This window comes from Cinclus cinclus, chromosome 2, assembly GCF_963662255.1.
Source record: "Cinclus cinclus chromosome 2, bCinCin1.1, whole genome shotgun sequence".
Lineage (NCBI taxonomy): Eukaryota > Metazoa > Chordata > Aves > Passeriformes > Cinclidae > Cinclus > Cinclus cinclus.
This window is the reverse complement of record NC_085047.1, coordinates 28,743,800-28,765,194: the sequence shown is the minus strand read 5'-3', so window position 1 is coordinate 28,765,194 and position 21,395 is coordinate 28,743,800. Positions and strand designations below refer to the sequence as shown.

The following is a 21,395-nucleotide window of genomic DNA, read 5'->3' as shown; positions in this document are numbered from 1 at the left end:
GCGGGGGCGCGCGCGCGCGGCGTGAGGTGAGGGGTCACGGGGCGGGGCGGGGCGGGCGGAGGCCCATGTGGAGCGGGAGCGGGATCAAGATCAAGATCGGAATCAGGATCGGGATCAGGAGGAGACTGAGCCGCCCGCACTGAGCCCGGGGAGGCCGGAGCCGCACCCGCACCGCCGGGCCCTGCAGGCAGCCAGTGCGGACGCCGGGCAGGCCGCGGACGCACCATGAAGGGGTGAGTGCGGGGCTCGGCCCGGGCCGGGGCCGCCCTGGAGGGGAGCGGGGCGGGCCCGGGCGGCGCGGCCGGCGGGAGGCGGAGAGGGCCGAGTGGTGCCGCCGCCTCTGAGCTCGGGAGGTGTTGCTGCGTCCCTCCCGCCCTCTGGGACGGGGCCCTCGGCGGGTGCGTGCCGGGGAGACCCTCTGGGCGAGAAAAGCCGACGGTGCCGCCGCTGGCGCCCTTTGGCGCCCGAGCAGGAGCTGCCCGCGGGGCTCCCGCGTCGTCACGATTGTGCCGCCGCCGGAGCGAGGATTCTCCTCACTCAGCCCCTCGCTGGAGCGGGCGGGACGCGGCGGCTGCTCGTGTTCGGGGGGATCCCGCCCTGCGGGGTCTGGCGATCTGCATAGCGGGCGGGGATGCTGGCCAGGCTGTTGTCCTGTCTGGTCCTTGTCTGGCGGTAGCAAAGAAGTGCCGCTCACTCCGTGCAAAAAAGCTGCCAGCGTAGTATGTGTGTGCTTTTGCAGTGCTATTGTGTGTAACATCCTCTTAGCACTTTTGTTGTTTTTTTAAGTCTTTAATTGCTATGTGGAGGCTGTACAGCGTGGATGGATAACAAACGAGCTGTATTCTGTGTCATATTTCTGTAGCACACCCGCTGCTTTGGGCCTGGCGTTGCTTCTCTCTGTCTCCTGAAAACTGGAGATTTCAAATCTGGTTGGCTGAAAACACTGATTTCCTTCTCAGTGGCGGCAATCAGGCGCCGTTTTTGTACGGGAGAGTGGAGGCCTTTACACTCACAGTTGTGCTTTGGTGTCAGATGACCTGCCTGACCTTGTCCAGGTCACTCTGGGACAGGTTTTTCAATGTATGCTAAGCCACCTTATGTTTATTAATTTCAGCATCACTTGTGCTCCACAAAACGTGCTCGTTCCAGTTCTGTGCCTCAGTTTCTTCATAGACACAAAGGAAGCTTTCCCCAGCTGTTTCTCAAAAGAGCATTAAGCCAGTCCCCTTGGAACTGGTGTTATGCAATGATGGGTATTATTATTCCAGTTTGGCAGCTTAAGACACGGTGAATGGAAGCTGAATCACTTAAGCTTTTACTAAGAAATGGTAAGGGGTTTAGCTTTTTAGCAATAGGGGTGAGGTCATACAAGACTGCTTGATAACAGCCTCTTAGCTGGTTCTTACTGCATGTAAGCAGCTTCAGGCATCGTGAGGGGCTGGGAGGCTGTCTGTTGAAAGAGGTTCAGGGATGATTGCAAATAAACAGACTCTCAGATGACATAAAATAGGTGTGTTTGGGGTATTGGACAATCCTTTTCCACCTGCACCACCCTGCATAAAATGGGGCACCCCCACTCTTAGTCCCCTTGTAATGAGGACGGCAGAGTTTGCAGGAAGAGCAGCAGCACGGATCAGCCAAGATGAGGTGGCAGTTGATGTGATCCTTGTTCTGCAGTGTTCCCGACAGAACTGGGTTTCCTTTTATTCTTTATTGACCATTCTGCTGTTTGCTACAGCTTAGTCTTGCTTTGGTCGTATATCAGTCGTGGGACAGGGTTACAGGGGCCTGGATGTGTGAGTGGGAGAGCAGCCCAGGCATGTCAGGCTGGAGCTGTGGGGATCTCCTGGCAGGGCAGAGCCAGAGCTGTCTGCCGTGCTCAGTGCTCCCCGAGGAACTAAGCCTGGCTTTGCTTGCACTGATCAGGAGTTCTCATTTCATGGACTTTTTTACTTCTTGTAACTTTTTTTTTAAACTAAAAAGCTGTGGAGAAAAACCTCCATAGCACTCTTCTGCTTGTAGTGCACAGAACTTCATTTCTGTTACTTTACTTTTAGTTATAGGCAGCTTTATTCCTGCTCTTCTTAGTACTCTTTCATCTTTGTGAAGAACAGCATATTCCTGTCTTGCCAAAATACTGTTAGCACCACACAGCAAGTTCCTTTGCAGAATAAATTCATATTCCTGTGCAGATTCTCATATTGAATCCAGGTGTTCTCTAAAAATTCAGATGGAGACAAATATGCTGACAGAGCTCAATTGAAAAATAACCCCATTTAAATACAATGAGACTCAAAGGACTAGAGAATAGTTCAGAAGGAATGTATACATTACACAGGGGTACTTTGGAACAAATCCAAATTGTTTTTTAAGTTACAAAGGTTGGTGAAGATCCCTAAAGTACAAGTACTGTCAAAAGATGGGTCCAAAAATAGATCTAAAGCTTCAGCTCCCAGCATACAGAAACTGTTGGGCTTGAAGGGATCTGGTCTGTCTTTCAGTATTGAATCCAAAATTGTGGACAGGTCTTTCTGAACAAACTGACTCCATCTGACTTTTTCTGGGAATGTATGCACTGCATTGTAACCCACACCACAAAATGCAGAGATGATTTTGGAAGCTGTTAGGGCAGCTGATGTTTTATCAGCTGTGATTGTAAAGAGTCTACTTTGGCAGAGAAAGAATTAAAAAGAGAAACTATCCAGTTCATTGTCGTGAAATTTCAGATCTAAAAGACTGTGTAGTCAATACATGTTGCTTTCAGTCTTCTTTCTTAGCTCTGTGAATTCAAAACAGCACATAGATGTGTGTTAATAATACATAGTAGATTGTAGTGTCTGTGATCAGGGTGTTTGAGATTAGGTGACCTCTTCTACCCAGGACCTCTGGTTTCAGAAATAGCAGAAGATTTTTGTGCTTTCTCAGCTGTTTACAATTTTGTGGATTTTCTCTTATTTGATGAGTTAAACACCAGCTTCTGAACTGGGAACTGCTATTAGCTTCCACCTGGTTTTGTGACCCTTGGCTTTATGTTCACTCTATCCTCACCTTCTGAATAATTTTGATAGATTAGTTGCATTACATTTCCTCTTTTTTTCTTAAATGTGACTTGAAAAACTGAAGTAATTCACTGTTCTGTTAGTGAACCTTGTGATTCTTGAGTGATTTATTTTTTCATTTATTATATGTTACTGTTAGTTCTTGAATTTGAAAATCTATTTTAGAGCTCTGTTTGCATGAGTAAAAATACTAGTGGAAGGAACTCGTGTTCCACTGTCTGTAGTAATCTGGCTGTTTTTATAGAGCAGATATAAATAATACTCCCTGCACTTAGCTGTTTTCATGGTGTTGATTCACTTGTTGCTCAGTGGTTTTTATTACACTTGTTACACTCCTGGTTTTACGGAGAGAAAACTGAAAGTCTTGCATTGATTCTTGAGCATTTGCTGATTGCTGTCCATGATATTTGATATCTTAAAGTAAGGGTGCATTTCTGACTTGTTTCAGCTCAGATGAAACCTATGAAAATAAGGCATCCAGCCTTTCCCTGATGGCCCTCCCTAAAAGTCGCGTTACATGAGGCTGTTGCAGGACCTGTGTGCTCCATTGCGTGCGTGTACCTGCTGTGTGACCAGGGTTGCCACATACATGGAGCCACTAGTGCATGTTACAAGCAGGGCCCAGTGCCTGTGATCCTGTGCATGTGTTATTTTGTCACATTTTCCAAATCCCTCTCCAGTTTTGATGGGAAACACTTGGGAGGTTGTCATGCTGCAGCACATCCCAAGCCATGTGGTGGAAAACTGAAACAAGGAGTGAGCGGGGTGCTGTGTGTTAACCAGCCTTAGAAAGAAATGTGCGCTATTGAGTAAGACACTCCTAGGAGATTGATTCTCAGCTTTGTCGCAGCTAAACCTCAGGTTTTGTAGTTCCAAGGGTCCTCCTGACTTGCTGAGGAAGACTCCTACAGGCTACTTCCTACAGGCTGCTCCTTCGCAACAGGTACCTGCTGCCTGGGAGAAGGTCCTAAGCCTGAGACTGTGCAGGCTTGTGCTGCTCTGGCTGACTTTGTAGGAGATACATCACAGCTGGGGAGTACTGAACATAACAGAAAAATAACTGTATTGTTTTTGAAGTGTGGGGAGTCATTATGGGTAAGCTCTGATACCTCTACTTGTTTTGCCCAGATTCAAGGAGTAAACCTTTTGAGGTCCTGAAAATGATCGTGTTTCTGAGGAGAACAGGGAGGGCTTTTTCCTCTCCTGAGTTAGTATGACAGAGTTTGTGCAGAGCTGCTGAATTGTTTCCGTTTGCTCGGCACAGTGCTAAGCTTAACATACATGGGAGGAAGTTCCAAGTTTATGAGGAAACTGCTGAATGGTCATATGCACTGGAGGCAGGACAAAAAAGGTAATTGAGCTTGAAAATCACTTTATTTTTAGGCTTTTTCTGAACCTAGAAATGTCCAAGTGTGAGCTATAGCATGCATTTATTTTCATGGACAGTAAATTTGGATGTTGTCTATAAGCAAGCTTACAAATGGCTTAACAGCTTCTAAATGAGTTTATAAAAAACTCAGTGTAGTTTATTAGAGGTACTTTAACCTGATTTATAACTGACCACTTTGAGTTTAATTTCATAACCAGATTAAGACATTGCATGAAGTAGGAAGGATTGGGAGGGTAGGAAGGTTGTAGAGGGGTTGCAGCCACTTTACTGAAGCACTTCAGACCCCAGTGTTGTGCTTTGAGTACTGTTTGAGCATTTGGTTCTTTCTGCATGTAGATGTGGCTTTGTAGTTTGGGACATTTCTGTGAAAAATGTAGTAACATTAGTTAATAACCAAATGCCACAGACTCTGCTGCCATCTCCTGAGGACAAGAAATGATGCATCCTCCTTTGCCACACTAAATCTCTTTTAAAATGGGGAATAATGGGTGATGGGTGAGCCAGAAAAATACTTCAATCCAAGTGGAAATCATTCAGAAATTGAAGAGCCTGCCCATTTGGCAAATATTAGAGTTGTTCAGACCAATAATCTGAGAAGGAGCTAGATACTGTTATCCAGAAGAGGAAAGAATATAAAAAGTTGGATCTTTATGTTTGTTTGGTAATTGATAAGAGAGAAGTGCAGTACTTCCTTGCATCCCTCCTCTAAGTGAGGCAGGCAATGTCGGGATTACTTTCCACTCCTGGCTGGAGAAGAGAAAGGGAAGAAGTGAGCCGTGTGGGAGTTGGTGGTAAAGCTGCAGAAGATTGTCAGGAGTGCGTGTGAGGCGGGGAAGTCAGGGGTAAGAGAGAGTCTGTGCCCAGAAGAATACCTGATTATTTGGAGACTCTTGGCCTTGAAGACCTGAGCGCAGAGAAACATAGCACCGAAATGGGGTAACTGTGTATTTGTGTCAAAGCATATTGAATTAATTCATTGTGAGAAGGAAATTATACTTCAGGCTTTATTGAAAATAGAGCCAAGACCATTTCCACAACACTGTCACTAGGCAACTAAGATTAAGATACTTGAATTTTCCTGGGGGCAGAGTATTTCTTTCTTTAATTAATTGAAAATCCTGTGCTTCATAGTGAGATCTTCATGCATGAAGTACTTCCTGAGCTCACTTGGCCTTTCTTTTCTTTCTCCCTGTGATTTTTGGCCCTTAGCACATTAGAATCTCTAACCCTGAAAAAAAATTCTGATTTTTACCATCTGAGCATTGTATTTATGTTCTCTTGAGAGTATGGGACTGGGGCAGCAGCTGAAGGCTTGTGAAAGTTTTCTCTAAATGGCACTTGGAGTTGTCAGCAAAGATCACAAATTAAGTTCAAAATTGCAGTTAAAGGCGATTTTTTTTGTTTTAAATATTTGACACAAATTTTTATTTGAGAACAATTAATTCTTACTGAAAGTTAGGAAAAGGATGGGGGGTGGAAATGATTGCTGCTATAGAAGTGTTTTTAAGGTAGGTGCATAAAACTGATAGCACATTCAGTTAATTTTTCACAGTATGTTATTAATATAATGTGTGATTTGAACACCTTGCAAAACCCAGCTCTGGGACTGCAATCCAAAATATAGGCAGGAAACCCATAATGAACTGACTTTTTTTAAAAATCACTATTCTAAAGGACAAAGGTGTTTTTAAAGAAATGTATTTTCAGTGACCTATAGAAATAGTTTGTGTGAAGCAGAAAAATTATTTTCTCCTGATGTGTCAATTCCTTAGTTTTTTACCTATGTACATACAAGAAGTGCCCTCAAGCTGTATATATATAAATAAGGCACTTCGTAAACATCACTTTTATTTTGAATTTGAAGGTAAGCTTCTGTTCTTACCTGATGAACGTCAGGTACTTCATGAACACTAATTATCAAAGGGTTGTGATTGTTAGATCTGGGGACACCGAGGATGTGGAAAGGAGCAGTAATCTATAAGGTGTCTCAAGATACAGTTAGTGGAGGCACAAAACTAATTTTGAGGGGAGCTATTTCAAAATAGTGAAGTACCTCTGTTTAGCAATCATGGATCAAAATCAGTGTTCTTAGGAGCTTACTTTAGAGCAGCAACAAAGAGTACGGGTTTCTGGCAGCCCTTTATCTGCTGTATGATTGCAGACAAGTTGTTTCCTCTTCCACCTATTTGGTGTACCTGGGACAGGCTGATGAAATGTTTAGGCCTTAACCTTGTGAGGTGCTCTGGAGCAGCAGAATTTTATGGACAGCTAAGTAATGTATGTATCTGCTTTTCTGTTCTAAACCAGCTACATTTATTTTTTGCTATTTTAGAGTTTGAAAATTCTGTGAGCTGGGCATAGTGATTCCTGCTCTTTGTATCATGTACAGAATAGGATAGCTTATAATTTTCTTGGGAAAGGCTGTTTTTCACTTGAAGATTTGAGACCTAGGACATGTTTTCAGCTGGAAAACCTGTGAGGCTATTATAGCATGATTTTGCTTCTTGCATGTGAAGACTGGCCAGTCTTTTGTATGTGGTCAGGTTTTCTAGGCTGAAGCTGAGTAAATTATATGATATCCAGATATAATGAAGGAACTTGGCTGTAATGGGCTATTTATTTTTTTTAATTTCTTTAATGATAAAGGGAGAGGCAACCAGGATCTTTTGTATATCTTGGGGAATTGTGATGCATGACATTGAAACCTGTTCACAGTGAGATCCAGTAGGCTTGCAAGTCTTGAATGAAGTCTTCTGGTAATTCTGATTCTGAAACTGCTTTGTTTTCTACTGTACATCATTGTGGTCTTCTGCAGGCCAGAAGTGGGGGTAACATCCAGTAGGGTATCAAGTGTCATGCAATACACATTTTCAGTAGTAAGCAGAACTGAAGAAGACCCAGGGGTCTCAGAGCAAATTGCTAAGACTTTTTGCGTGCTAGGTTTGTACTTATCCTGGTTTTCTCACGAGTGAAGTAGAATAGATATACAACCCACAGATCTTTGAGATAATTGAAAACATTCTGATCTGCCCACAAGAACTACGCTAATTTGTGTGCGTAGCAAGACAGCTCATTTATTAAAAAAAAAAAAAACACACCAAAATCCCAACAAAAGATCCACTAGGAGAGGCTCTTTTAGCCTTGGAGTAGAATCCAAGCAGAACCACACCCTTCAGGTCTATAACCTTCATATTTCTGGTTTGGTTTTATTAGTGGATTATCCTGTCTAGGCTCCTGATTTGGCTCGGAAGCCAAAACAGAAGGAACAAAGCTAGCTGGCAGCTTAGCAGGTGACAAACCTTCTCTGAAGTCCTCTTAATTTGTTAAGGCCCATTTCTCAGTGCTGCCTCTCCTGACTTACTCCTCAGTAAGTTTTGCAAATTGCAGATACAGCTCTTCTAAATTTAGCCTGCCAGATGCCTTCAATAAGCCTGAGCCCAGCTATCAGTTACGTGGAGATCTGTTTCAGTCAGGCACGTACCTCTGGGGAGAGACTTGCTCTATTTAAAGTTGAATGAGACTGAGATTCTTACATCATTAAGAAACTCAAAATTTGCCCTTTTTCTCCCTGATGTTGGTTCTAAACTAGTGTTCAGCACTTGGTATTCCGAGGGAGTGAATTTGTGCTTCCTCTTGAACTGTGGCTGGAAATTGGCTGCCTCTTGAGCTGTCATTCTTTACATCAGGTCTCCTTCAGTATGTGTTGAGCAGCAAAGAGCTGTCCTAGCATAAATAACACTAATGACTCATGTAGCCTGTGTTACTTCCACCAGTATCAGTGTAAAACGTTGTAGACTGGAGAAATAGACTGTTCAAATCACTTGTAAGCTGCAGGGAGAGCAATGCAACTGCAGCAGGACTAACTAGATTGCATTTGGTCTTACAAAACGTGTGAGGCTTTCTCTAGCCAGCGCCTAGAGGATCTTAGGACCCTGGCATGCAGGAGCAGGAGTGTTAATGTCAATGTTCTGGGCACTCATCCAGTTTCAGGAAGTGGTGCCTGTCACCTCACTAAGGTCACACTTCTGTTCAGATTTCATGGATCACTCCTCACTTCCGCTCTTACATCGCTGGGCAGTGTTGTGCACTTTTAACAGATAGTAGCCTGTGCACCAGGAACTGATTCCCTTTACTAGTGAATTCTCAGTGTTTTTTTTTTCCCCCTGTGACCAAGTCGTGGAATGTAGCAGTTGTGAAAAATGCAAATGTAGTTCTAGGATATGTCAGGAGAATACTTCCAGTAGTGACAAAAAAAACTTACTGCCATTGGACAGGACAATGTTGGACTGTTGCAAGCAGTTTTGATTAGTCATATTGAAGGAAAATCAACTTTAATCAGAAGGAATGTAAGGAAGAGCTAGTATGACAATAGTAGGAATTAAGAGTCTTACAGGAGGAAGCCAGGAGCCTTGGCTTTAGTTAGAAGAAAGGTATGAAGAGGTCATGACAAGTCTCTGAAAAGACCTGTGCAGTGATCCCCATCATCTCCAGACAGCATAGAGGTAGATTTGAGTACACTAGAATAATTAACTGAGAATAATGGTAGCTTGAGAACAGCCTTACAATGGAAGATGTTTAAGTGGCTTCAGAAAACTTTATTTCATTGAGGAAAGTGTGTGGATTTGTAGAACACTGCAGTAGTAAGAGGCCTAACCTGATAAGCCAGGAGTCCCTCATTCCTCTGTGCTAAAAACAATTGCTTGGGATGGGGAGACTGGCTTGTCCCAGAAGCTTTGATATCTAAGATGGAGTAGAGTTGACTGTTGCATCCTCCATGGAGTGCCATTTGAGCTGTAGGGTGCCAGTAGCAAGTGTGGATCTTCTTAGGAATATTAGTGGTGTCATAGGGTAAAATAATTTGTTAAGGAAGGGCATGTTCCTTCTGGAACACTTCAGGTTTTTCCACATCTTTATGTTCTCTCATATGCTAATTTGAGCTCATAATTTAATTTTTTTCTTTGCAACAGCAGAGGATAAGTGTTTCTGGTACACCTTCTACTAAGCTGGAACGCACAGGACTGGCCTAGTTGGACCTTAGCTGACATAGTTAACTTACTTAAGTTACTGATTTGGCTGAGACTTCATTTGAAGAAAGTCTAGTTGTAAAAAGCTGTTGAAAACCAACAAACTAACAACAACAGAAAAGATCCCCACAAAGCTGCTTGCTTTATTCTGAAAAGAAAGGAGTGATAATTTTGAGTCCTTTGTTACAGGTTCTTTGTCTTGGCTATTTGGACTAGTTTTTTTAAGTCGTTAGGATCAAAGTGCATGTTGTTCTTTGAATTATAACGTGTAGCACAATATCCCTAGACTGTGTTCACAGATGTACTGGATAATCTACATCCCTGTCCTCCTCTTGCTCAGTACTTCCAGTTTAAACCGGGGTGAGCTGGCAGTTCTGCTCAAGAACCAATTAGTTCTGCATATGGCAACCTTTTTTCTCTTTATGCTTCCAGAGAACTTCTGTGGTGAACCCAGTCAGGGGACTGATGAGGGTTAAAACTAAACTTTTCTTTTTTTTTCTGTCCAGGTTAATTTTAATAGGTGTTGGTTCACCACATTGTTACACAAACGTGTGTGGCAACAAGAGGATGGAAATGAGTGGCTCAGGAACAGCAAGACTGCTGCTTTCGGCAGCAGTGGGAGCTTTCCCATGATTTTACTCAAGGCCCCAGTGGCACTTTTGCCACACTGTCCTCAGGCAAAATGATGCATTCTCATTATCTGGGTCTTCCTTTCCATGTTCTTATTTAATTTATGTATTAAATGGTTTTGTGCATAATCAATGTGGTGCTGATTTAATCAGCCAGTGCTATACATTAAAGTAGTTTATGGTTTGGGTACATGCTATTTAAACAGACATATTTAGCGTATTGATTTATGCTTCCTGCAGTGTTTCTCAAACCTCTTTCATATTATTCTCCAGGATAAGATACTGTCCCTGGTGCAATTCTTGCAAGGACAAACCAGATAGTGACAGAGTGCAGGAGACAGGCAGCAGGAGATGGAAGGAGGCAGCAGTGAATGTGGCAGGTGGTGAGAAAGAGAGGGGAGGGGGGAAGTCCAGGGGCTTGAGGAAATGTGTCGGCAAGTGCCTTACAGCCATCTACTGACAGCTCATTTCTCTGGCCTGATGCCAGCCTCAAGAGGTGATGTCTTGGCTCAGCAGCTCCCAGCCTTAGACTCTGCTTCTGAATTTATTTATTTGTTCTCTGTCTGAAACCTTCTTGGTGAAGATCCATTTTCTGGCCATGTTCCCCTTTTTAGCCATCTTGTCCTGACTGTTTGTGGTAATATACTTTTGTCCTGTTGCACTGTCATCATAAATATTTCATAGTGACTGTCTTCTAATGCCTGGTCTGTTTGATGAGTAACTAATTAATCTTAAAATAGTATTAGAAGACACTACCTGATGATGGTGTGTCAGGGATTTTTGCTCAAAAGGAGACACAGTGTATAGGAACTTTGTTGTGAGTTTGTCATGCTAGTGTTGCTGATCTACTGAAGCTTGGAACTACTGGTAGTTTTTTGTGTCACCAGGGTTAATAGAGTGTTATTTGGAGAAGAGGTCTAGACTTTCAGTAACTGAGTAAGAATGTGAGGTTTGTCTCTTCTTTACTGACCTCCTGCACTGCAGCTCATCTGACCTAGCTGGGCAATTGAGACCTGCTCCCTTTGGTTTCTACTGTTGTGCAGACTGCAGCAGAAGGGGTTCTTCAGTCTTCTTTTCCCTCCTAGTACAAGATTTTTGAGGTGCCTTACTCCAGAAAAACTCTTCCACAGACACAAATATAATCAGGAACCCACATGCCACAGTTTTACCCCTGCCTTTTGTGAGGAAAAGGCAGCAGCACTGCTGGCTGGGATCAGAACTTGCCTTCTGTGGGCCTGAAGAAGGCCTGCTGTGTTAGGCTGAGCAGTTGTGCCAAGCTGGGTATAAAACAAGTACTACAGTTTCTCTACCATCTCATAACTTTGTTTACACTGAGAGTACTTTGGTAGTGTGAGAACATCATCCTTATTAACTCAGGACTTTGTGTCAGAATATAATTCTCAAAGGGACTTGTGCAAATGGCTGTACACAAAGAAAGGAGTCTTGAGAGCAAACAGTGCATTTACTGCTGTTTGGGCAGAAAACAATCTGGTTGCCCATATCTATTCAGTAAAACAGGGCTGATACAAAACTACAATTGTGTACTTTTCTAATTCCATGTGCACTGGCTTTGTGCCTGCCTACACATTCTGGTGGCTATTTAGGAAAAGCTTTTTATTATCTTGGTATTTTTATTTTTCATTCTTGTCATCTTTGTTAAAACTGCTTGCACTCACCCAAGGGTAACTAATCTCTTTCTTTTTTGATTTTTTTTTAATTCTGTGTGTACAGTGTTTCTGTCAGGAAGTTAGTCTTAGAAAAGAGAGAAGCTTGGTCTGTTTCTTCTCATATAATTCAGTGTATTGTAAGGTTGTGGTTCTGCTCTCAGCAGGAAGAAAGATTTTAGTGATGATCAAACTAGATGCAGGTATCACCTTGAGAAAGGCACACTTGCATATTAACAGGCTTAATATATTTGTTGCACACAGTACTGTTGATTTTTAGAAACAGATCTCTAGTAATGACTTTGTCTACTTTGTCTAAGCATAAGCTTTATATTGATAGGTGGTAAAATTGAGTCTGTCATTGAAGCATGGATAAGGACTTCAGTTCCTTGGTCTCTGTTCTAGATTTCTCTAGCTTTGTTCTAGCTTTGTTCCTGCCATATTTTCTTTGGTTGGGGTTTTGTTTTGTTTTTGGTTTTTTTCATGGGATCTTGATGATCAGAGAGCAGATGAGTGGGATAATGTTAAAGCTAATACTTCTGCACAGATGCATGTTCTCCTGTCTCCCACCCAGTAAAACCACACATATGCTACATTGTGTTTAGTGTGTAATGTATACTGCATTAGTGTTTAGTGTGGCCTGAGAAACTTCTGACTGTATAGAAATGAAACGAGGCTTGGGACTTAAATCAGCCACCAGCATAAGAATTCATTGTATGAGTTGGATGTGGCAGTTCAAATATGTATGGAGCTGACTGTCGGGTGGGACAGTTCTCTAAGCATGAGCAAAATAATTAATCATGGGTAATCATGGGTCTCCTTAAAACTGTTGCAGTATGTCAGATGTTAAGCATGTTTTGGTTTGTTCCAGTAGCCGGATCGAGCTGGGAGATGTGACGCCACACAACATTAAGCAGCTGAAGAGGCTAAACCAGGTCATTTTTCCTGTCAGCTACAATGACAAGTTCTACAAGGATGTACTGGAGGTTGGCGAACTTGCCAAACTAGGTACAAATCTTCTTGCCAGTAATTGTGGGCTGTGGTGGCAGAAGTGGTCATCCTTGCTATCCACAATGGTTTTGAATAGCAGCTCCTATTTAGTTGTTTTACATAATGAAAAATAACTGTTTAAGAATCTCAAAGAAGCCGCAAAGGGTCTGTGTTCAAAGTAGATTACATCCCATTGGGAATAGGCATATTTTCTGTTCCAGAAGAAAACAGTTGTGCTTTGCCAGCTTACCTCCTGATGTCAGTGTTGGTTGGTGTGAACAGTAATAAGCAGCCACTGTGTCAAAGCAGCACTGGTGACTTCATTCCAAGTGTGAATCCGCAATGTATGTTATTTTACCTGGGTAGGAGAATTAGCGAGAGGGGAGGGAGGGAAGTAAATGAAAGTGCTGTGTGTGTAGTTTGAGACTTGTTACTTACAAATCTTTGTTTCCCTCCCTGCCAGCCTATTTCAACGATATTGCAGTGGGAGCAGTGTGCTGTAGGGTGGATCACTCCCAGAACCAGAAGAGACTGTACATTATGACACTTGGATGCCTGGCACCCTACCGAAGGCTAGGAATAGGTAAGGAGAGTCTTCTTTTGTATCTGAAGCATCAAAGAAACCAGATTGCTGTCCAGCTTTCTAAATGCTCTTTCAGATTTTTAACAGAGTTAGTGCACTTGAAACTACTGATTTCTTTGGAAGGGACTTGGGGGAAAGAGTATGATTTATCATGCATTCATTTTTCCCTGCCTTTCAGAAATGAGCTTTTTGTAGAAATTTTTAATTTGGTATTTCAGATTATTTTAATTATGTATCACACTGTGTTGTAAATACTCTGCTTCTGTGGATGTGAACATCATTGCAGAGAGAGATTAAATAATTTGTCAGAGATATGTGGCTGGTATGCAAGTCATACCTAAGTAGAACACAATATTCCTTCATTGGGTTCTCATTTCACTCTTCTAAATGTGGGGGCTTTCTATTTATTTTGTCTTTTTCACTACTGATTATTGCTGCTCAGAGGTAGCACCTGCTTTTTGTCTATACTGCATTTAATTCTTTGCTGCACATTGCAAACCCATAGGACAGATTAATCAAAACCTTAGAGTAATCCATTTGCTTTGACAAACTGGATTGAAAAGATAACTTTATCTTAAATTATTTTACTAGGTCTGTAGTAGAAAAGCTTCCTAGTGTCCTCACTGCTTTATGCAATGTTTTGGCTGTATTTTGAGCTGACTTTGAGACCTTGAAACTAGTATTAAAATAAACTGATTTATACACACGCTTCTGGGCTGTTGTGATTTGTATTTCTTCTTCAATGAAACAATGAATTAAGGTTTATGAGCAGTCAGAGAGAGAGAGAGTGTGAAATATTTAACATCTTTTATTTGCCTTTACTAGTTTTCACATTCTGTCATTTTAGTCTACCTACAGTTTACCTGCATCTCCTCAAGAAAGCACCTAGCTAAGTACAGACTTTTCTTAAGTATGTCTTTATCTTTTGTCAGGAACTAAAATGCTGAATCATGTCTTAAACATCTGTGAAAAAGATGGCACTTTTGACAACATCTATCTGTAAGTAAATTAGTTACACTCGTGCATTTTTTGAGAGATGATAAAGGTAGATATGGGAGCAAAGGGATGGAGATACAAGTGTGGGTTTAATGTATATTTTAATGGGGTCATGGAACATCTTGTAAGTACTAGCAGGAAAGCCAGGGGTCTCATTCTGGGCTTGTGTAAGGCTGAAAAAACCAAAATCATGCTTGCTTTAGAATGGGTTCTGCAAATTGGCTGAATTTGAAAATAATTTACCTCCAAATTATGTTCTAGAGCAAAATTCCACTGTAGGACCCCCAAAAAAAGTTTTAGAAAGGATTTTATTTTTATCATACAAGGTCATCTTCAAAATGCAAAATACTGCAATTTTTGATGCATTTGCTTTCTGTCTTTTATGACAGCGCTCAGTGGATTAGAATATGATCAGAAGAGATACTTGAAAACACTCCAAATTTACATTCAGCAGTCAGGCCCAACTGCTGTTCCCATTCTTGAACCACTGCCAGGCTTGCAATTTGTGCAGTAGCACACTAAACTAGATCACTGCCCTGACCCAACTGGGGAAGCTGTTTTCGGTTTTGTTTCTGGGTGTTGTTTTTTTGTTAGTGTTTTTGGATTTGGGGAGTGGTTTTCTTGTTCTTTGTATTGTTGAGTTTATTTTTAAAACCATCTGCATGTCTGTGTAAGTACTTGGTGCAGATAAATGATGCAGACAAGAAAACAAGCACTGGGGTAGACAGCAGTAACTCCAGTAGTCCCCCTGGAAACAGAGTCTGAAATCCATAAATGCCAGAACCATGCTTTTTCTTTGCTGCTGGTTTCAACTTCTTTTTCCTGTGCGTTGGTGTCTGTGTGATTACCAAGTGAAGCAGTTTCTGGTCTGATTGCTTCTCTAAGGGAATTCCTTCACTGCCCTGGCCGTTACACCAGTGCAAGCATGATGCACTGCTAGGGATAGGCCCACAGCAGGTACAGCATGGATGGACTTGGATTGCCGCAGAACTACACCCTGAATACTTGCCAGGACTGTGAAATATGTTTTGTGAGGAGTGTTTCGTACACTGATATCACTGTAAATGGAGTGACTCTCTCCTCAAACTTAGTCCACTTGTGCCATGGAGGTGTGAACTCTTCCCCGTCCTCTACTGTTGTTGCTTTGTGCCATTGCTGTAAGAAGAAAATGTTTTAGAGGTGTCTGAGTAAAATTGCTTTTGGCTTGCATTCCTGCTCTCCTGCCTCAGGAGAAGTAGTAATGAACTCTCTGAGATGCATGCTAATGGGACAGGGGCTTTCCTTTTTACTTTTGCACATTACTGTGTCAACAGTGAAGAAAGTCTTTGCTGGTTCTAATGCAAAAGAAATCCCCAAATCCTTAATAATCCTTCTTTATACTTCCCAGACTAAGGATTCTGGCTTGACAATAAATAGCCCCCAAAATTGGGCTGAAGTTTTTAGTAGCCCATTAATTTTGTTAGCATGCCTATTGCTTGTGCATCTTCTATCTGAACATATTATGCAGCATAGCACCAAACTTGATATCAGTGCCTAAATTTGTCTTTATTAATAAATCTCCTCTGCAGCTTTTTTATGCTTATTGGGCTTAATACTAAGATCTTTAGTTTTGTTCTGCTGTTGCTTCCACAGTTATTTTGGTTCTATGGTTATGCAGCGTGTTGTTATGGCAGTGATTCATGAACTTGTGCAGTGTCCACTAAATTTCAGGAGTGTTTAATGAATGCCTTCTGTTGAGCCTAACATTTTTCTTTCTTTTCTGTCTTTCTTATTTTTACTTTTTTAATAAAACTTGTGCAGACAAATGTCCTGGTCACTTAGGATAAAGAACTGATGGCTGTTTGTTTTGGAGACCTTGAAACACACTATCAAAATCTTAAAACTGTAGGGGAATTAAATACAAGGGAAAGGGACTTTGTAAATCCATACGACTTTTTTGTATTATAGCTTTTTGTGAGGAGAGAGGAGTATTAAGAGTAGAGCAAGGTATTAAAATCATATCAAATACCATTGTCAGTTGTATGTTAGAGTGTGTTGGGATCATCACTGAAACACTCCTCTGGTCATCTGCAAAGTGTTACTATAGGAGGTTAAAATTTGCTTTACAGTGAAACTCTGTTACATGCTTCCACAAAATACCTGCCCGTGTTACTTTATTAAGAAAAATTGAAATTTCTGAGGTAGTAATGCTTCAGAGTCTCTCTGCTATTTTGTGCTCCTTTGAAGAGTTTTACTGAGGGAAAACATTTACTGCTATTCACAGCCATGGGCCATCCAGGAGCTGAGTGTTAGACCAGAACTGAACTGGGAAGACCAGCATTTCCAGTCTTGGATTTACACTGCTGTTCCTGTCTCTATCTAGATAACTGCTTTTCTTGTCTTTGACTATTCTGATTATGGAGGCAGAATACTGACCCCTGTCTCTTTATACCCTTTTTTGTCCCAGGCATGTCCAGATCAGCAACGAATCTGCAATTGACTTCTACAGAAAGTTTGGCTTTGAGATCATTGAGACAAAGAAGAACTACTACAAGAGGATAGAGCCTGCAGATGCCCACGTGCTGCAGAAAAACCTCAAAGCCCCTTGTCTTGGCCAGAATGCAGATGTGCAAAAGACCGACAACTGAACAAAACCCCAGTGGACACTTTCTTGCACTTGCTTGTCGCCAAATAAGGAAAGAGAGGCCTCTTTTTTTTTGTTGTTTTTTTTGTTCTGTTTTGTTCTTTTACTCCACCCCTTCACCTTAATTTTTTTTTTCTTGACCTCTCTCCAACAAAATGTCATGCTTCTTCCAAGGATTGTCCAGTCATGTTTGGGGTTGGGTTTTGGTTGGTTTAGAATTTTTTTTGAGCTCTCCTTTCTGTGGGTGTTTTTTTTTGGTTGTTTTTTGTTTTTTTTTTTTTTTTTTTTTTGGGCAGGGGCTTTTTTTGTTTTCTGTTGGGGTGGGAAAAGGTGTGCAGATCTCATTTAAGTTTGAGGTGTGAAGGGCTTGAGCAGGTTATCCTGATGACAAGTTTCCTTCAGAATTATTCTTTCAGTAAGCAGAATGTAAACCCAATGGGGGGGAAAAAGGCAAAGCAATATCTTGTCCTTTGACTCCTACATTATTGTGTTTTTTATAACCTACAGGGTACTTTACTCTCCCCCAACCTTTGAATGTTACTTCAGTACTTCCCACTCTTCCTTTTAATCCCCCCACCTCCAAAAAGTGTATTTAGTTCTTCCCAATATTTTTGAGTATGGCTTTTTCCTCCATCTTTTGCTGAGAAGGGTGGGCTACTTTACCATACCTTTTTATTCTGCCTGGGCTGATCTCTTTGAATGCTTTTTTTAAATACTCCTCACCCAAGCTGGTGCTACACTTCTTAACTGACTGAGAGGAGGATTTAGAGTGGTCTTTGTTTTTTTCTTATTTTCATTTACCCAACTCCTCGCAGACTTTTGCCAGAGTAAGAGCAAGATCTGGTTTTGGCAAGAATAACCTTGTAAAAGTATGAATCCTGAGGTAACACCCTTGCTTTTAAAATGGGTGAAATTCTGCAGGGCTCATTGAGACGTAGTTTTATCTGTGTTGTTGGGATGGAAAAGGTGACCGACCACCTCACCAGCTTTGATGACATAAGGCAAGCACCTGTCTCCAGATAACTTTGTTACAGCTACAGAATCTGTGGTGACAGATGTAAGGGTTGAGGAAACCAGGCAGCAAGGCTAAGAAGACAGACGTGAGTCTGACCCTAATCACATAGCTTTGCAGGTTCTCCTGGATTTGCTTGGGACTGGCTTGACTTGCTGTGTTTTTGAGCTCCTTTGGGAGGAGGTGGTGAAGAACTGCACGGTTTTGCTCCTTTGAAGATTATTTTCCCCTTCCCCTGTTCAGTAGTAATAATGCAGTTCTCCTCTGGTGAGAGGGTGTTCATGGAGCACTGGAAAAAGCAGTGTATATTAGAGCATTTTATGGGTTTGGAAAATAGGCTGGCTGGCTTCTTCCTAGTACTGTAACTTTGAGGCTACAGTAAACTGTACTAAGCTCTGCTTTGCATCCTTTCATGCTTCGTTTGCGTGAATACCAGTGCTCCATTCTAGGCACTGTTGCCAGCAATTTTATGTATGCCAATATAAATACCAGCTTGAGCTTGGACTCTTCTCCAAGCATCTGGGAAAGTGCACTGAGCTGAGACAACACCAACCTGCCCCATCCCCCATGTAGATGCTGAACTGTATTCTTTTCCTATTTGTTTTTTAAAGTTTAGATCTGCATCTTGAATTCTTCCGCCCTGAAAGCCTCCAACCTGTAGCGTGCGTTGCAGCATACATCTGGTTAGTAGGTGCTGTCCAGTCATTAAGATGGTGACTTGGGAACCAAGGATTCCAAAGTGGGAATTGTGGTGAGGCAAGGGATGGCACCCCTTGCTGCATGTGATGTGGTCTTTGATACCCCAGGGGTGACTATATGAGCTGCTACACAATTACTCCTTCTTTGACAGAGGTGTGTAGCACTTGTTGGAGTGCATCTTTCCATCTGTGCTGGAAAATGGCTACTTAATTTGCTGAGTTTGCACTACTGGAGTCTTGGATGGGCAGGTGGCCAACACCAGTCTGTCTGCATGGCCCAAGCACCTGTGTTTGCAGCACTCAGTGGCAGACTCTGGCTAGAAAGATGCAACCGGTTCCCTTGGCAGAGGCAGCCTAGTTTTGACAAAAGCTTATTTTCAGTACAGCTAGGGCCTGCTCCTGGTGTTTATGTTGGCAGTCCAGCATCTTTCTAGAAAGGGATGTGTTGAAGCACAATTAGCTTGTCATATGCCAACATAGTTTCCCTGGCCATCTGTAGACCAAACCAAGAGATGTGGAGGGAGAGAGAGAGATAGTATTTTGAGGCTGTTTGTGCAGCACAGCTGTAATTCAGACCATAGCTGCCTCTGGTGCCAAGCAAAGTGCTCTTCATTCTTCTAGAACTAAGTGGTAAGTGTTTGGGTTGGGTAGATGGGTGTGGGGATATGAACTCTTAGGATTTGCTGTTGTCGTAGGCTTCCACAAATCAGTGTGTTTCACAGACAGTTTTTCTTCAGGTTTAAAAGTACAAGTCTGATGTCTGAATTTACTTGGATTAACCTTTGTTATGTCTCTTTTTGCTTTGGGCTGCCATCATTCTATGAATGTATCCATGAGAACAGTTCTTAAAGCTCCTATTCCACAGCAGATCTGCCTCATTGTGACTTCTGAAAAAGTTTTGTAGGAGGTGGAAGAGAGAATAAATCTAAGACATCTTTTCCCAGGAAATTAATCCTGCAAAACAGTTGTTGAATCTTGAATACAAGGTTTAATCTGAATCTTAAAAAATCTGTGTTCCTGTACATGGATAAGGGCAAGTAAAGGTCACTAGTTCTGGATGACAAACAGTTGTATTTTATTAGCCTATCAGTTGTGTTGAGTGAGGGAGGAGAATGCTGTATCTTAGTGCTGTTACCCAGAGACATTGAAATTGTGTGAAGTATGGGCTTACTGCAGAGAACTTCAGGAAGTTATTTTGATTGTTGCTGCAGGAGGACATCCTTCTAGCTTGAAAGTAACAGCTTGTGAACAACTGAATTCTTCCAAAGTTGGGAGTTTCAGTAGGGGGAAAAAAAAAAAACCACCAGCACCTCCTGTTCTGGATGAAGACCTAGCAAGAAAAATGTATGTGACTAACAGCTTTAGAGTGTAAATTGTGTATATACAAGTTATTCCTGAATCTCTGCAACTGGCTTTGTCATACATCAGTTGAAGTATGAAGATATTACCTACAACAAGACTCCTATTTGAGGAAACCATGGTACAGGAGAAAAAGAATCATCCAGAAGAGAGATCCCTCATTTTTGGGAGGGGGAAGGGAGAGAATGTATTTAGTGCATACAGAAACTGGCTGAGTTGACATGATGCAGACAATGGTTAAACCTACCAACTAAATATGACATACTGTTACAATTGAAACAAACTTATGTGATACTCGTTTAAATCTTGATGGTGCCCTGTGTCTAGAAAAAAATCTGATCCCACAAATTGTTTTATTCTTCCCCATGTTGTAATCCAGGGTCAGCTGCTATGCACAATGTCTGTGTTTTGTAAAGTGTTTGCTGACTTGGATGTTTATTTTGAATCTGCAACTGCTTCCTGATTAATTTGGCTAAGACCACCCCTGGTCTCTTGAGTTAAGATTTAGTGAAAGGTATGCTGTATGCAGTTTACAGATGCATTCTCAATGTTACAAGTAAAGTTGCAGGGGGAGCAAATTCTTTACAATAAGATGGTCCATTTTTAATCTATATCATTGCCCTTGTACATCAGGAGCATGTTTTTGTTTTTCTCAAACTCTTTAGAAATACCGTTCAGAATAAACGTGCACTATTTGAGTTATGTCATTCACAACTTGTCATGTGCATTTTTTTCTGTTCAGCTGTTTCCTTCTGAATTCAGATACATACTTCCTCAGATGTTTCATAAACTCTGTAACTCAGAAGATTTCTATCATGAACTGTGTGTTGGCCTTCTGTGGTGAATGCCAAGGGTGTCTGACGACTGTGCAGAGTGAGGTCTGTTTGTTTTCCCTCAAGTTATGAGCCTTTCCTCAGAAATCCTCTGTCTTGTGGGGTAGGAGGGAGGAGAAGAAGAGGAACTGTTCTGGAATATTTTTGATTAATTAGTGAGCAGTTCGGAAATAAACAGACCAGATGTCAGGAACTCTGGTTTGGGCTTTATAGGTTAAAAAGTTTCAAGTATTCTAATTAGCTGCTAGTTACTGCAAATCTTGACCAGAGTCTTTGAAAAGCTATGGTCCATATTTGTAAGAGTGACTGGTCTTAACGTGCAGCACATACTCTTCCAAACTCACTTTTCTCAGAAATGTGTTTAAGTAAAACTCACCTCTCCTTTTAACAATTCCAGTCTCTTCTGTTAAAGCCATTTTTTTGTGTAATTTCACTGTGCTCCTCTTCTGCTTTGAAGTGCCATATATGAAGTGATAAAGTTGCACTCTGGTCCAGGTTCTGGATGAAAAGAGGTGTTTCCCTAAATATTCTATAG

At 41.8% G+C, this 21,395-nt stretch overlaps 1 protein-coding gene across 3 annotated transcripts; it reads left to right on the top strand.

The window, feature by feature from the left end:
• Positions 1 to 114: 114 nt before the first annotated feature.
• On the top strand, positions 115 to 20,735 carry NAA50 (N-alpha-acetyltransferase 50, NatE catalytic subunit). 3 transcript variants are annotated; one of them, XM_062515518.1, is made up of 5 exons: positions 115 to 233; positions 12,638 to 12,774; positions 13,220 to 13,339; positions 14,272 to 14,338; positions 16,782 to 20,735. In XM_062515518.1, exons 1-5 carry the CDS (start codon positions 226 to 228, stop codon positions 16,960 to 16,962), a joined length of 513 nt encoding a protein of 170 aa, XP_062371502.1. In that variant the 5' UTR covers positions 115 to 225; the 3' UTR covers positions 16,963 to 20,735. The 3 variants fall into 3 exon arrangements, with proteins under 3 accessions (XP_062371502.1, XP_062371503.1, XP_062371501.1); XM_062515519.1 differs by having other exon boundaries at positions 201 to 233; positions 12,641 to 12,774; XM_062515517.1 differs by lacking the exon at positions 115 to 233 and having other exon boundaries at positions 11,490 to 12,774.
• Positions 20,736 to 21,395: the final 660 nt, after the last annotated feature.

Excerpts from the sequence above, each read along its gene's own strand:
- NAA50 (XM_062515517.1), top strand. The coding sequence starts at position 12,603 with ATGTCAGATGTTAAGCATGTTTTGGTTTGTTCCAGTAGCCGGATCGAG. Across the intron at positions 13,340-14,271 it reads CTACCGAAGGCTAGGAATAG|GAACTAAAATGCTGAATCAT; the intron begins GTAAGGAGAGTC and ends ATCTTTTGTCAG. Across the intron at positions 14,339-16,781 it reads ACTTTTGACAACATCTATCT|GCATGTCCAGATCAGCAACG; the intron begins GTAAGTAAATTA and ends TTTTTGTCCCAG.